Here is a 16,522-nt window from a genome sequence, read left to right on the forward strand (position 1 = left end):
CATGTCACACATAATTATATCCTACCCTCTGGCTACAAGACTTCAGCCCTTAGGAATATAATGCTAGAAGAATCTTTTCAAATCCAGTTTATCTCTCTAGTCGTAACGAGCAAAACAAAGTGATGAATTGATTTTAGTGTGCCTTCATGATTTTCTTTATAGATGATTTTCCTTCCTTAATATGGTTTACTTAAGCTATTAAATTTCCAAGTATGCATCATTTTCTTTGGTACACATCTGTACAAGTAAGAGATTTAGCTGGGTGGCAGGAGGAAAGGAAATTTTCATAGACAAATCCACAAAGTGGATCACATGGAAAATTGAAAGTTATTGGCATATGTAAAGTCAAGTAAAGATTACTGGAATGGGAGTCAACAGATTTATGTCCTATATAGTACACAGTTTTATCACTAGTTAGCTCTGTGACTTTGGGCAAGTCACTTAATCTCACTCACCTGGTTCTCGTGGTCTCATCTATAACTTGAGGGTATGGAATGAAATGATCTCTGATATCCTAGTTCTGAAGTCCATAATTCTGAAGTGCCAAACGAGGAAAATAGACTGACTTTCTGTACCTTATCATCAGGCTTCTTCCACATAAGACCCAAATTTGAAGTGTTAATTATGTAAATAATAGAAGTGTATAGTCTTTATTCCCAGGTGGACTAGAACTGCCAGATTGTATTATATGCTCGTAACTAATTTTATGTGCATAAATATAAGAGGCTTGGTTGCGTTTAAAAAGAAAAATTATTACCACAAAAGGCGCAACCTATACAAATGAAATAGACCCAAATAATGCTCAGGGTACCCTTGGTTGGAGTTTCTGCTTCTTAACTCCGACCTGGAAAAGAATTATGTGTGTATTGGTGGGGTTGGTGGCGGGTGGGGAGGATGGTGGTAGCTAGTAGACAGTGTGGATGAACATAGTATTTTTAAAAGCAAAATATTAAAGAGTTCCTTACCCTGTGAAGTTTGCATGGCTAGACTGATTTGAGTTAGCTCTAAAGCCCTGGAGAGGGGCCGGCCCTGTGGCTTAGCGGTTAAGTGTGCGCGTTCCGCTGCTGGAGGCCTGGGTTCGGGGCCAGGTTCGGATCCCGGGCGCGCACCGACGCACCACTTCTCCAGCCATGCTGAGGCCGCGTCCCACATACAGCAACTAGAAGGATGTGCAGCTATGACATACAACTATCTACTGGGGCTTTGGGGGGAAAAATAAATAAAATTATAAAAAAAATTATAAAAAAAAATAATAAATCACTGGAGAACTGATATGAATCCTGTATTCAGATTTAGAATACCTAGGTCCAAGCTCCTTGCTATCTGGGTGTCATTTAAGTTTGTAAGCTTCTCTGTGTGTATGTGTTTTCCATAAGAAAAGAGGGGATTAAAAATCTCAGAGTATTTAATTTTTAAAATTTTTATTAAATGAGGCTATATTTGTGAAAATGCTTTAAAAACAAAAAATTACAGCAAAAGAGAAGCTATTCTTAGGTGAACAGACAGCTATACAAATATATTTGTTCATGTAGACCTTGATTATATGGATCTATGGGGTGCATGATGACATTTGAAACCAGTAAATAGGAGCTGGCCCCGTGGCTTAGCGGTTAAGTGCTCGCACTCCGCTACTGGCAGCCCCGGTTCGGATTCCGGCCACGCACTGACGCACTGCTTGTCCGGCCGTGCTGAGGTCTCGTCCCACATACAGCAACTAGCAGGATGTGCAACTACGACATACAACTATCTACTGGGGCTTTGGGGAGAAAAAGGGAAAAAAAGGAGGAGGATTGGCAATGGATGTTAGCTCAGGGCTGGTCTTCCTCAGCAAAAAGAGGAGGATTGGCATGGGTGTTAGCTCAGGGCTGGTCTTCCTCAGCAAAAAGAGGAGGATTGGCATGGGTGTTAGCTCAGGGCTGATCTTCCTCACAAAAAAACCCCACAAAAAACCAGTAAATAATTCGCAAGCCTATTTTAGGTATAGATTAGCTTCAATTATCCACACACGTGGACTAGCATGACTAATTTAGAACCACAGATATTTTTTAGGCATCAACTATGTACCAAGCAATTTGTTAGGCCTGTTTAGAATTTTTAAAAGTATAAAAGAAAGGTGCCAACCTCAAGGATCTTAATTCTATCTAGAGTGTATCTTGTCCTCCAGCCTGATGAGCTCTTACACATCCTAAAGACTCAGTTTGAGAAACTTCTCTAACTCATTCAGGTAAACTGCTTGCTCCTTATACCTCTTGTTACCCCATTGGGCACTAATAACATGTTTAGATTTCTCCCGCCAGACTGGAGTGCCTTGAAGGTGTGACTGTGGCTTCTCTTCTTCATTTGTATCCCCAGACCCTAGGGCAGTGCCTGGTATGTGGTGGACCCAGCTTGGTAAATTTTGAATGAATGACTAATAGTCAAATTGAAGAGATAAGATGTGAGTATTAAGAAGGCCAACTAATATTACAAGGCAGTATATGATAACAGCAAGTGCCAGGAAATGTTTCACATGCTGGGCCTGTAGGAATTCAAATGAGGTTTAGATATGGCCAGGAAAGATGGAACTGTGGAACTTGAAGACGGAGAATTTAAAAAATAATAATACTAAGAAAAAGTATCTTTCTTTGAACTGAATTATATAATTTTGTAAAAGGCAAATTTCTTTTTCTTGTTCGAGGCTTTTAAAAAAATTAGTAGTTGTATGCTGAAGAAAGTTAATTTACCAGAAGAAATTTATAAAGTGAGTTAATTTCCTGTGGATAACTAATTATAGATAGTACAGTAATTGGAATTTTTTTCCTTCTGCTATCTCTCACCTTGAATGGAAGTTCTGTAATTGACAGTGAAATGACCAACAGCTAGGAATCAAGAAGTGGAGAGAAGGTTGTCAGCTATTGAGTGTTTGAGAGTTGATTCTAGAGTAATAGTGTGTTTTGCTATTAGACTAGCCTCTGTTGATTTGTAGTATTTACTTTTTTTCTCATGTCAAAAGTTCAGTAATCTGAATCTTTAAGGGCTCAAGTAGAACTTTTGTTTTTATAGGCTATTCTTTTAAAAGTTGAATTTATTGAGAACCCAATCCTTGGACTGTCCTTGGCCCTAGCTGAAAGGAAGAAGAAAAAGCTCATTGTGAGGGCCGGCCCTGTGGCTTGGTGGTTAAGTGCGCGCGCTGCAATGCTGGTGGCCTGGGTTCGGATCCCGGGTGCGCATCGAGGCACCACTTCTCCCTCCATCCTGAGGCCGCGTCCACATACAGCAACTAGAAGGATGTGCAGCTATGACATACAACTATCTACTGTGGCTTTGGGGGGAAAAAATAAAAAATAAAAAAAAAAAAAAAAAAAAAAAAGCTCATTGTGAGTGGCAAATATACTAGCCTGGATCTAAAAAAAATAAACATTAACATGATTTCTGTTTCTATTCAAGTTACTGTTGTTGTGCCAATATTATAATAACAGACTTTCTCTATGACGCTCTCCACCCTTATTTTTCCGAAGGTCACTTCCATTGTACAAGCCTTCCAAATTATTAAATTTCCCAAATAACTATAATCCAAGGAGTCTTTTGTCAGTAGCACTGAAAAGACAAATGCCAGTTCACAAAGGAGTTCTCTGTGCAGTGCTCCCTGATCTTTATATTAGCATTTGACTGTTAATGGGATTTGTCTCTTGGAGATTTGTTTTACCTTTTGTAGGCCTGATTAGAAAAAACTAGAAACTCCTGAAAAAATAGTTAAATCTTTTTCTGACACATAATACATACCAGTGGTAGTGATGAAGCCATGGGGCTAATTCTTGAGTCCTTACTGGTGTGTATCACAATAGCATATGGTAAACTAATAAATTGTTTTGGGAGTGGCAAATTATATGATTGGGTTGAGTTTTTTTTCCTCTTAAGTTTGACTTAGGGAGAGAAAGTAGATATTCCTTGATTATATGCTGTAATGGAGGTAGAAAACAACCCAGAATTGTGTAGGGTGAATAGGAGGAGATGTAAACATTTCCTTCCAATAATCCAAAAAATAGACAACATGCATGAGGTTAAGAGAATGTTATAAAATCTTTGAATCTGGAATGAAGAGAGTAGTAAGGGGTAAAGGTGGAGAGGTAGGACTGGTAGATTAAAACATTAGGATTTCAGTAAATATGTGTGAAATTGTTCCTCCTAGAGATTTGGGAATGAATGAGGTATTTAGCTGTGCCTGTACATCTAGGAGAGGACAGACATTTTTCTTTTGCTGATATTTTTGAGGGACTATCTGGTAGAAGGTACAACTAAGGAAGCCTCTTTATGACATTTTCTGGAAGGCCCAAGGAGTTGAAAGACACTGGAATGGGACTGGTAGACTGGGTACTGTGTGTATGTGTTAAGACTGTGCCTGGAAATGGGTGTAGGACTGGAGGGTTTGATTGGGAGGAATAGAGGGAGGTTTTGAAGCAAAATTACAGGGGCTGTGTTGGGCACCAGTGGAGGGAGGTGGCGGGGGGTGGGGTGGGGCGGGGGGAGTGGAGGGGGGGTGTGAGGGTGGAGTTAGGCAGAAAGAAAGCAATGGACATTTTTTGAGGACTTATTGTGTGCTAGGCGCTGCGCTAAAGCCTTTCATATCTTAAGTTATTTAATCCTAACAAGAGGTCTGAAATGCAGATATTTTCCCCATTTTATACATGAAGAAACGGAGGCAGTGGTTGTATTATTTACCCACGATTATACAGCCCTTAGTAGTAGACTGGGGATTTGAATGTAGGTCTGTCTGAATCCAGAGCCAATTCTCTCTCTCAGCGTGAAGTTGAAAGGAGTTGAAGCAGTGAGGGTGAATGCCCGTGTTTCTCCGTCCTCCTCCCTGGACTAAGTGTGGTATGGTGCAAGTGTCTGGTCTCAGGAGTCAGGCTGAGTTCATAAAAATCTTGGGTCTACCATTTTTTACTTATGTAACCTTGGGTAGATTACCTAACCTTTGTGAGCTTTAGTGTCTTCGTTTATAATATGGGGTTAACAATACAAACAAACCTCTTCGAGTTGTTTGGAAGTTTAAATGAAATAATGTCTTAAGCTTTAACACATATTACTTCTTTTCACTTCATTTCTTCACTTTAGACCCATCTTTTTATCTCTGAGTTGTAACATTTAGTGATACATAAGTCTCTTTAGTATGGAATTTGGTCATATTCTCTTTTTTCTAAGAAGTTTTTATTTTGTTTCTTTCACTTGGAAGGACTCATATTAACTGAAAACAATCTGCCAAGATAGTCTTTCATCTCTCCCTCCCACCTAATCAAGAATTGTGTGAAATTTCTAAGGTTTTCTGTTCCTCCTCTTTCTCCCTGTCTGGATTCCTTGGGAGTGACATCATAGACATGGAGGAGTCTCTGACCTTTGAAAATTCTTGACAGTCTTGAATGTTGTGGTTTTCCAATGAGTTGTGGGAGGAATTGGAGCGTACTCAGACACAGCTGTAATGCATCAGTGGAACCAGGAGAGTGGGTATAGTGTGAGAATGTGGATGCTTTGGGGGATATTGTAGACGAGAGAATGTAAGGTCAGTAGTTTCTCAGGCATTTTAACGTAGCTCTGTTATCTACAATCAGTATTTAATTTTGAGTCATTTTTCTCTGTTACTAAGTAGTTGGGCACTCAGAGCATGCAGACTGATTTTAATATTAGTCTGAGTTAAACAATGTTTAGGGAGAGAAATCTGTTGCAAATAAGGTCATATAGCAATCTTAAGCAAATGTCTTTGAGATGAGCCACTGTCTTAGACTTACCTGTTTACAACACTGATTATCTGATTATCAACAATACTGTTTTGTGTGTGTGTGTAGTGGGGTACTGTACAAATACAAGTCAGTGCATCTGAACAAAAACTGAGTACCTACCAGGTGCTTGGATGCTAAGGATACAGGATGAACAAGACAAGATTCCTGCCCTCAAATTGATCATGGTTTAGTGGGGAGACAAACATGTAAAATAAACACAAACACTGTGCAATGTGATAAATAATATGATCGAAGTAGAGTACAATGTGTAACATCAAGGAGGAAGTAGGCAGTTTAACTGGGGAAGCCAGAGAAGGTTTTGCAAATGAGGTAGTACACAGCTTAGTCTTAAAGAAGAGATAAGAATTCACTTGCTAAACCAGGAGTCACTCCAGGCAGAGGGAACAATATGTGCAAAGGGACTGAAATTTGAAGCACATAGTGTACTTGGGGAACTACAGTACCAGAAGGGGAATGATGGGAGGTAAATAAGGCCGGAGAGTTAGGTAGAGCCGAGTATGAAGGGCCTTGTTTGTCATGTATAGGAATTTGGATCTTAAGCTTTAGTCATTGAGGATCCATTGAAGAATTTAGAGCAGTGGGATAGAATACTATCATATTTTCATTTTTGGTTGATCAGCCTCCACAAGCAACCACTTGCTGGAGGTTGCTTGTGGAGAAATTAGGAAAGTATTTCCTGGGGTCCAGGTTATGGTAACCTGAGAGAGAATAAAAAAGATGTATCCCGTGGAAGGTGTTGGATGGATTTGAGAAATTTTTAAAGTAAAATTAGTAAAACTTAGTGAAGGGCTATTTGTGAGTGAAGAAAAAACAAGAGAGAAGTCTAGGGTGGCCCCCAGGCTTGTGGCTTGGGTGATTGGTGGGGGGTGATGGTACCATTTGCTACAATAGGCAATACTGGAAGAAGAATAGTTTGAGAGGGTAGGGGACAGAGATGAGAGAATGAGCTCTCGTTTTTTATGTGCTGTTTGAAGTGCCTGTGGGATTCCCAGGTCAGGCGGAAAGAGTCTGGGTCTGCGAATACATTTGGAGTCATCAGCATTTGGTGCTCAGGGGCGTGACTGAAGTTTGTCATGGAGATGATATAAAATGAGAAGATGGAAGGCCTGAGGTTAGAATTGTGGGTACACTAACTGCTGGTGCTGGAACAGGAAGAGGAGTCCACAAAGGTGACGAAGACGCAGAGCCAGAGAGGCAGGAAGAGTGGTCACTAAGTATGCTGGTCACTAAATGCTACAAAGAGATCACTTTAGATAGGCAGTAAGGAGGACTGTAATGATCTTATCTATAAGTCAGTGCCGTTCTCCTTCTATAGAAGTCCATTTTGGTAGGTTGAGGACTGAACATAAGGTGAGAAAGTCGCATCAGTGAATGTAGTCTATTTTAAGGAGTTTTGCAGGGAAGAGAAGAATAGCAGCCAGCAGCTGAGGGCAGGGGAGGAAACCTGAAGGAACTCCTCTTGCTTTGTGTTGTAATTGTTTCTGTGAAGTTGGAGGCAAGGTCATCTGCCAGGAGTAAGGGAGGTGATAATGATTGGGTAGGCAGCTCAAGGAGAATGGTGAAGGTATGGGATAGGAGCTGAGAAGATTGGTTGAGGTTCCAAAGTCAAGAAGATTGGTTGAGGTTCCAAAGTCAAGCAAAAGACAGCAGTGTTTCATTGAAAGGAATGAAACTGAATACCATATTTTGTAGTCATATTGCTCTGCAAGGTTATGTGATCTTGTTTTGCTCAGTAGCCCCATTTAGTAGCAGAGAAATTGAATGTGGGATCCATCCAGGTTGGGCAGACGAAATAGAAGGATAAGGGGAGCTAGCCCTGGGGCCTAGTGGTTAAGTTCAGCGCACTGCACTTCAGCGACCTGGGTTCAGTTCCTGGGCGAGAACCTACACCGCTTGTCAGTGGCCATGCTGTGGCAGCAGCTCACATACAAAAAAAAGAGGAAGACTGGCAACAGATGTTAGCTCAGGGTGAATCTTGCTCACCAAAAAAAAAAAAAAGAAGGCTAAGGGAACTAGGTTTTTACAGGAAAATAAATTAAGTGATCAGTCATTGGGTTCATGTTCAGTTAGGCAACAAGGGACAAAGTGGAATCTATCCATTTTTCTCAGTCTTCACTGCTATCATCCTAGTCCAGCTCACTGTCATCTCTCTTGCAATAATTTTCTAAGCAATTCTCCCTAAATCCACTTGTGCTCCCTCCAAACTGTTCTTCTCACTGCAACCAGGGTGATCTTTTAATAATTCAAGTCTGATCATATCCTGCCCCTGCTTACAACCCTTCAATGGCTTCTCATCACTTTTAGGATAAAATCTCAGTCCTTAACAGGGTCACCTAGGCCCTCTCTTCATCCTCATTTTGCACCATTCTCACTTCTTTGTTCTTTCCTGCCATGGAATGTGGAAATATGTTTCCTCTGCTCGGAGCATTCTTTCTTTCCCAATTTGTCTCTCCAATTCCTACCTTTCTTTGTTCTTAGGTGTAATACCACTTCCTTGGGAAAGCTTTTTCTGACTCCCTATTGGAGATAACACCCTCCTCCCAGCATTTCTTTTTTTTTTTTTTAAATATTGATTTTTTTTATAAGGAATTTTTTTTTTTTTTTGTGAGATCAGCCCTGTGCTAACATATGCCAATCCTTCTCTCTTTCTTTTTTTTTGCTGAGGAAGACTGGCCCTGGGCTAACATCTGTGCCCATCTTCCTCTACTTTATATGGGACGCCGCCACAGCATGGCTTGCCAAGCAGTGCGTCTGTGCGTGCCCGGGATCCGAACTGGTGAACCCTGGGCTGCCACAGCAGAGTGCGTGCACTTAACCACTTGCGCCACTAGGCTGGCCCTGAGGAATTTTTATTTTTATTTATTAATTTTTTTAAATCTTTTATTTTTTGTTTATTGTGGTAACATTGGTTTATAACTCCAAAATTTCTGTATTATAATTGTTTAGGAAATTTTGTGGGTTTTTTCCTCCATATTGGAAGCTTTGTGAGGGTAGAGATTGTGTCTATTCACTATTGTGTTCCTAATTCTGACCATAGTGCCTAACACATAGTAGGCACTCCATGAATTTTTGTTGAATTAATGAATAAGGTGGTTACGGAATTGGATGTTTTAGTCTGAGATGAGGATGTCTTGAGGTAAGAGAGTAGGTTTAGTGGTTGAGAGGAAGAGCTGGAAGGAGATGAGGTTGTAGCCAGAGTCAGATGTTGGGAGTTGAAGATTTAGAGGCGGAATGGTTTCAGGAGATGGCAGGCTCCAGGACTGAGTTGTTAGAGTGGAGATGGAGGTCTTTGCATTTGATGAGATTATGAAACTCTAAGGCAGAAATGTTGGATAGATTGTGCAGGTGGATGTTGAAATTGCTGAGGAAAATGGTAGGATTTGAAGTGAGGAAAATGTAAGGCAGGCGTCCAAGTCTTTAATAAATATGAGAGATGGGCACAGCCCTTTCCTATGGTGAAAGAATGAAATGGGTAAGAATCAGTGCACTTCTGGGAATCAGTAATGCCTTAGTCCCTTGGAAGGCAGTGTGGTACATTAGAGAGAGCATGGGTTCAAAATATCTGGGTTCGGACTTTGGGCAACCCACGTGGCTTTTCAAGCCTATTTATTTCTCTGTTTGTAAACAGCGAATAAACCTGCTTCAAGAGTTTTGTCATTAATGAATAAGATAGTGTTTTTGAAAGTGCTGAATTAATATTATCTTGTTAGTTTTTATTCTTGATTGCTGTCCTCATTTCAAGAGGGCCGGGAAGTGGAAGTAGGGATGAGAGGCAAAGCAGCGGAAGTGAATTTTGAACAAGGTACACAACTTCATTTCTTCCACATGTTGAGTTTATATGATAGAGTCAACACAAACATTTACAAATGAATACAGGGAAAAGCAAGTACTGACATAAGGAAGGATTTTGCAAAATAAAGGTCACTGGCTGGCTCATCATAACATGGCAGTGTTGATCCACAACAAATTTTTATGTGAAGAAATGCTTTATCTAATCATTTTCCATGAAAATTCCTTCATTCCTGGAAGTAGATTTTATTGTTCTGGAGAATAGGACAAGGACTATTATGTGAAAGGTATATGGGGAGGAGGGCTATTGATTTAGTTTAGAAAAGCATTTTCTAATGATTGGAGCTGTCCGACAATAAAATGGACATTGTGGCAAAGGAATGAGTTCTCATCAGAGCTTGTATTCATCTGGAGACTGGATGATTTATCTGTCAGAGATGTAATAGAAGGATTCTTGCATAGGGGCAGATATTGGATTAAATAATTGCTAAAGTCTCTTCTAATTGGAAGATTGGAGGATTTTGACTCCAATTGAGATTTGTCTAAACATCATTCAATCAACAAATATTTGAGTGCCTCCTCTATTTCATTTGAAAGTTTGAAAGCCAGTGTTTGTTTTCTTTTCTTCCTTCCTGTGTGCTGAGACAGAGCCAAGGACTGTGAGTCTTAGTTATTGCCTTGGATCCATTTGGAATTTGAGAAGCTCAAGCCAGGTGGTGGTGGTGATGTAACAAAAGCCGCTGTCCTCACCTGTTGGGTGGGGTTAGGGTGGAGTCCATGGCATGCACTTGGAGACATCAAGTATAAGAATCTGCCAAGAAGTTTGGTTTAGTGCTTTGAATTTTTGAGCAAGTCATTCTAGAAAATGTTGGATCTCTAAATTATTTTTTAAAAATATTTTTTGAAAAGAATGACCTACTTTGTTAGCATATGATATCTATGATGCCATGACATTGATGGTTTTCATTGGCTTCTCTCACTTGGAAGCCTGTATCTGGCTGAGAAATCGCCTACATGCCTGTGGCTTAATCAGCTCTTCTTTCTTCCGCTGAGCACCTTTTTGCTGACTGCTGTTTGTATGCTTATTGTATATTTCCCACATACTTTCAGAAAATTATTAAAGTGGCTTTACTAAGTTCCCTTGCATGTTTTTTTCAAGAGAGAGGATTGAAATTAATCTTGCAGCTATGCTGTTGGTTTTGGATTATTTATAATTTATTTGGGCCACTACCATGTCCTGTGACTGAAATGGGCTTAGAGAAGGAATTCTTGTCTTTATTGGGGGAGGGAGAAGCCACTCATTAGTCTATGAATTCTGAAGGAATTTAATTCTTAAGTATTGAATGTAAGGAATTAATTTATTTTATAACTTAACCTTTTGAATTTGAGGTATCCTAGGCCAAAAGTTCTTTATGTATTGGTAGCCTTTGCTGACAATTGTAATATTGAAATGGAAGTAAATTAGACATTGATAATACATAGACCAAAAGAGAATGTAAGGATCATAGTTTATGAGGCTGTAGTGAACTGAAGAAGTTCATTTTTTAAACATGGAAAGGATCTTAGAAGTCACCTAGTCTAGGATATACAAGAGACACCTGAAACCCTGTAAGTAATTCGACCAAAGTCACCCAGCTAATATATATGGGTGTAGGTAAAAATCATATGATATGAGGATGGTGGAAGTAGTAATAATACAATTGATGTCTCTTTAGAAAGGAGAGTTTCTCAAACTTTGAGAGATGGATTGGGACCAGGGCAGACCCTTAGAAATAGAGGGGTGATATGAAGAATTTCTGATCTGTTAAGTTAAGCCTTAAATTGATTGGTTTGGTGGTGACTGTTGCGGAGGAGGTACACTTTGTCATTTAATCATTTATTCATCAGGCATTTATTGACTGCCTACAATACTGTAGATGCTGTGCTAGAGGTTGGGGCTACAAGTATGAATAAAACATATCCCTGCACTCGTGGATCTCTTGTACTCCTGGAACAGTACAAGAGAGAATACTTTTTATTTTGCTCTCAAAAAAAAGTTCAAAGTTAAGTTATCAAGTTAGTGACCTACTGGTTATATAACCCATAAATCATTGCTGTTTATTGGCCTTAATATTTCTAAGGAATGCAGAAAATTAGCATCTGATCACACCACTAAACACGCTGGGTCATGGGGCCGGGGGATGTGTGAAGAAAACGTATCTGAGAGACTTCAGGTTGTTTGGGAGATGTTTCTGAAGAGACAGTTACCTGAGTCACCCGTTACCTTTGAGAATTCTACTTTTGGCCTTCCCCAGAAGGCAGAGGAGTGGTGGGTGTGGTAGGGCAGGTATGTACCTGGTGACTTTATGAACAAGTCCTCTTCTGCAGAGAACTATAAACCTGTCTGATGTGGCAGAATTTGGTTAGAGATTGTTCGGCACTCCGTTATTGCTTCCTCATTGGGGGCTGCTAACTTGAGAGGATGTGGATTGTTGCAGGCTGTTAGATCAATGACATAGTTTCTGCCAAAGTCAAGTCTGAAAGAAGAGATCTTTTTCAGGTGAACTTACTTGGTAGTCATTTGTCCTGAGTGGAGAAAGGCAAGTGTCCTGGGTTCATGAAGTTAGTGGACAAAGACGGACTTTTGTTATGAACCTTTGGGATCTCCACTCTGCTTTGTGAATAGCTTATTGTTTTATTTTGAGAGTAGTTTTGTTTTCTTTTTTTAAAATGCTCCCTTTTTAAAATAATTTTATTTATTTATTTATTTTTACCCCAAAGCCCCAGTAGATAGTTGTATGTCATAGCTGCACATCCTTCTAGTTGCTGTATGTGGGACGCGGCCTCAGCATGGCCGGAGAAGCGGTGCGTCGGTGCGCGCCCGGGATCTGAACCTGGGCTGCCAGTAGCGGAGCGCGAGCACTTAACCACTAAGCCACGGGGCCAGCCCTTGAGAGTAGTTTTGACTATCAGTTTGCTCCTCCCATTTCCTCAGCATCAGAATACTAATCAACTGTTATTAAGTGCATAGTATTCATTCATTCATTCAGAAAATATTTACTACGGGACTGTGTGCCAGGCACCGTGTCAAGTGCCAAGTGATACATGCTGGGGATACATTAGAGAACAAGACCACAAGCTCCTCACTTTCAAGAAACCTACATATTAGAGGAGGCGGCTAGACAGCCCCTAATTAAAATGATTTCAGGGTATATGAAGTGCCAGGAAGGAAATAAACAAGGTGCTATGTTAGAGAATGATTCAGGTGGGGATTTCTTCAGAGTGGTAGTCTGCTGCTTCCTTCCATTAGTTTGGATAAGCAAACTGATGGGTAGAAATGTAATACTCTGGAGAGGTAGAGGAAAAGCATTATTCCGAGTGGTATTATGGTTTTATGGTTAATGTAGTAGTGAAGAAATTAATGAGGAATTAGGAAACTAGATGTTACTCGTCGTAATAAATTCAACTGAAATGAGTGAGCTAGTGTCCCCATCTGGTTAGGAAGCTGCTAAAATTGGGCTATGATTATCCCGTTCCAGTGCAATTTGAGCCTTATGTGTTTATTTTCTCCTCAGGTGGAGGCCTGACTTTTGATCTATGTCCTCTCTACATCAGCTGCCTGAAAGTACTTAATGATCACATGACCCTGGACATGGATGCTGTCCTGTCGGATTTTGTCCGTTCCACAGGGGCAGAGCCAGGACTGGCCCGAGATCTCCTGGAAGGTAAGGAGTCTCTGGGGGAGAATGAGAAGAGAGAAAGTAAAATGTGATATTTATTGTTAGGATGATTTGGAAGATTTAAGGTGAAAGACTCTTTGTGTATGGTAAGCCTTACGTTTGTTACGTCTAATAATCTACTTTGTGTATGACCTACCATAATTTTAAAATGTGAAATCCTCTTTTCACCTTGAATTTTTGGGGTAGCTTTCTCCACTGTCAATTTATGCTGAGGTGATGCAAGTGAAATTTTGTATTAGTCCACTAAAAGCATAATTCTAGATCTGTAAGACTTCTTCTTTGTATATAAATGACTTCTGGATTTTCATATTTGGGATCATCCATGGTTTTGTTTCTTTCCTTCCCTAATTTGTATGGGTAATTCTATATAGAGTGAATTAATTTAATGTTTTCATTTTGCTGCTTTTGTTTACTTTTATCTGTATATATACATAAGTGTAAATATTGTAGATTTTAAGGTCCTTAAGGCTTGGAATCATGCCAGTAGGATTCTTTGTTTCGAGTCATAATTAAACAGATGCTTTTTTTGTGTGTGTGTGAGGAAGATCAGCCCTGAACTAACATCTGCCTATCCTCCTCTTTTTGCTGAGGAAGACTAGCCCTGGGCTAACATCCATGCCCATCTTCCTCTGCTTTATATGGGACGCTGCCACTGCATGGCTTGACAAGCAGTGCGTCGGTGTGCGCTGGGGATCCGAACCGGCGAACCCCGGGCCGCCGCAGTGGAGCCCATGCACTTAACCGCTACACCACTGGGCTGGCCCCTTAAACAGATGCTTTTTGATGATGGAAATATATAATGACACAAACAGATAAGCCTGTGGGGGAAGGGGCAATTTCTTAGCATATGGAGGTAATTTTTTAGATTGTCAGCTCTTAGCAAGGTGTGACAGTTTGACATTTGCTTAGCTACCTGTGAGAAGAGCATTAGTTTGGAAATGGAAGATCAGGGTTTAAATTTCGGTTTGCTAATTCAGTAAGACTTTGCCCTTCACTTGAATTTTCAGTTTCATCTCCTATTACCTTTTCCCGTATGTCCTGTGCTCCAGCCAGGCCCAACTTGTCACCCTTCCCCTATCATGTTAAGTTGTTCCCTGAATCTGCAGTGTCCTTTCCTCAATTATTCTCCTCATCCTTCAAGATTCAGCTCAGATGCTTCCTCTTCCTCTTGTAACATGTGTTGAACACCTGTGTGTGTTCAATACGTGTGAGGCACTTGAGATATATTATTTTATTCTCACAACGGTTCTGCGGTATAGATTTTATTATCCCAGTATTATGATTTAAAAAGCTGACGTTCAGAGAAGTTAAGTAGGATTTGAACCTAGGCAATCTGGTTTCAGTCTGGCTCTTAACAATTAAGTTACAAATTAGTGCTTGTGCTCTCTCTTCCCTGTGCACATACACTCATGCTGTGAAAGAAACATTGAGGGTGCTATGGAATTGTAAGAGAGAAACCTAATTTAGATATGAAGTGCAAAAAAAGGCCTTTCTGAGGAACTGACATTTGAGGTGAACCTGGAAGAATACATAGGAGTAGCAAGACAAAGGGATGTAGAAGAGAGTGCTTATGTAGAAGAAATAGCTTATATAAGGACCCTAAGGTGAAAAAGAGTTTGGCACACTGGAGAAACTAATAGTGAGTGAGGTAGGAAGAGCGATGCAAGAAAGGTAGGAAGCTGGTTAGATAGGCAGGAAGCAGAATACATGGGCCTTTGTAGGCCAGGGTAAGGAGTTTAAAATTTCATTCTGTGTTTAGTGGGAAGCTGGTGAAGGATTTTAATCAGGGGAGTGACATGATTGGATTTGAGTTTTTAGTAGTGTACTTGTTGAAGGATAAGGAATGGATTGGAAGGTGGCCAGAGAAGAAGTGGTAAAGTCAGTTAAGAATATTGCCATAGTTTAGGTGAGAGATGATGGTGACTTAGACTACGGGGGTAGCAGTAGAGTGAGAAGTGGATGGATTTAAGATATAATTTATTTTTTATTTTATTTTTTTGTGAGGAAGATCAGCCCTGAGCTAACATCCCATGCTAATCCTCCTCTTTTTGCTGAGGAAGACCAAGGCAATAGATGCTAACATCTATTGCCAGTCCTCCTCCTTTTTTTCCCCAAAGCCCCAGTAGATAGTTGTATGTCATAGTTGCACATCCTTCTAGTTGCTGTGTGTGGGACGCGGCCTCAGCATGGCCGGAGAAGCGGTGCGTCGGTGCACGCCCGGGATCCGAACCCGGGCCGCCAGTAGTGGAGCGTGTGCACTTAACCGCTAAGCCACGGGGCCGGCCCTAAGATATAATTTAGAAGGGGACTCAAAGGACCTGATCTCCATTTTCTCTCTCTTTCTTTCTCTCTATCTCTTGCTTTTTCCTTTAAAAGTTAACTCTGGTTGTAGTGTAAAGAACAAATGAGAGAAAGGACAGATTAGGAGTAAAGAGACTAGAGAGCCACCTCCCAAAAGACCAAAGACCAGGTGAAGATTATGAGGACCTGAATTGGGGCAGTGACAATAAAAATGGACAAGAAAGAATAGATTTGAGAGATGTTTTAGGGGTACAAACAACCCTGAGGATTGACTAGATAGTGAGGGAAGAGGAGGAGTAGGATCTAAGGAATAGTGAGGAGCTAAAGATGACTGCAGTTTCTGGCCTGGAGGCATTGTGATGCCTTTACTGATTTAGGGAATATAGAAGGAGGAGGAGGAGAAGCAAGTTTTAGGAGGGAAGATGATGGACATTCAGTTTTAGACATGTTGATTGTTAGGAGGACCTGATTTTAAGGAGTTTTGCAGACAGTTGGAAATACAGACCCAGTGCTCAAGACAGGTGTCATTTATTCATTCATTTATGCAGGACACAAGTCCTCCATTCTTCAACAAATATTTATTGAGTACCTTTTAAGTGCCAAGTTCTAGATGCCTGAAGAAAAACAAACAAAAATCTCTGCCCTTATGTTCTAGTGGGAGAGAGAGTCAATAAACAATAAACTTGATAACCAAGTCAATTCTAAAGTATATTATAAGGTATTAAGTGCTATGGAATGATGAGGTAGGTTGCAATTTTCAATTGGGTAGCCAGGGTAGGCCTTAATAAGAATGTGACATTTGAGCAAATACCTGAAGGAGATGAGGAATTGTCTGTGTAGATATATTGGGGAAAGAGCCTCCCAGACAGTGGGAATAGTTAGTGGAAAGGCTGTAGGTGGGAGCAGTCTTAGTATAGTCTAGGAACAGCAAAGAGGCCA

General features: G+C 40.5%; 1 protein-coding gene across 5 annotated transcripts in view; it reads left to right on the forward strand.

Annotated features, from left to right (window-relative positions):
• Window positions 1-16,522, forward strand: part of OTUD7B (OTU deubiquitinase 7B) — a 51,408-nt gene that overhangs the window by 17,030 nt on the left and 17,856 nt on the right. For all 5 annotated transcript variants that reach the window (XM_004435943.3, XM_014791750.2, XM_087444070.1 and 2 more), the window contains one exon: window positions 13,118-13,267. In XM_004435943.3, coding sequence (XP_004436000.1) covers window positions 13,183-13,267 — 85 coding nt within the window. In that variant the 5' untranslated portion in view covers window positions 13,118-13,182. The remainder of the gene's footprint in view (window positions 1-13,117; window positions 13,268-16,522) is intronic.

Source organism: Ceratotherium simum, chromosome 2, assembly GCF_057802395.1.
Source record: "Ceratotherium simum simum isolate JZ-2026a chromosome 2, ASM5780239v1, whole genome shotgun sequence".
NCBI classification, from domain to species: domain Eukaryota; kingdom Metazoa; phylum Chordata; class Mammalia; order Perissodactyla; family Rhinocerotidae; genus Ceratotherium; species Ceratotherium simum.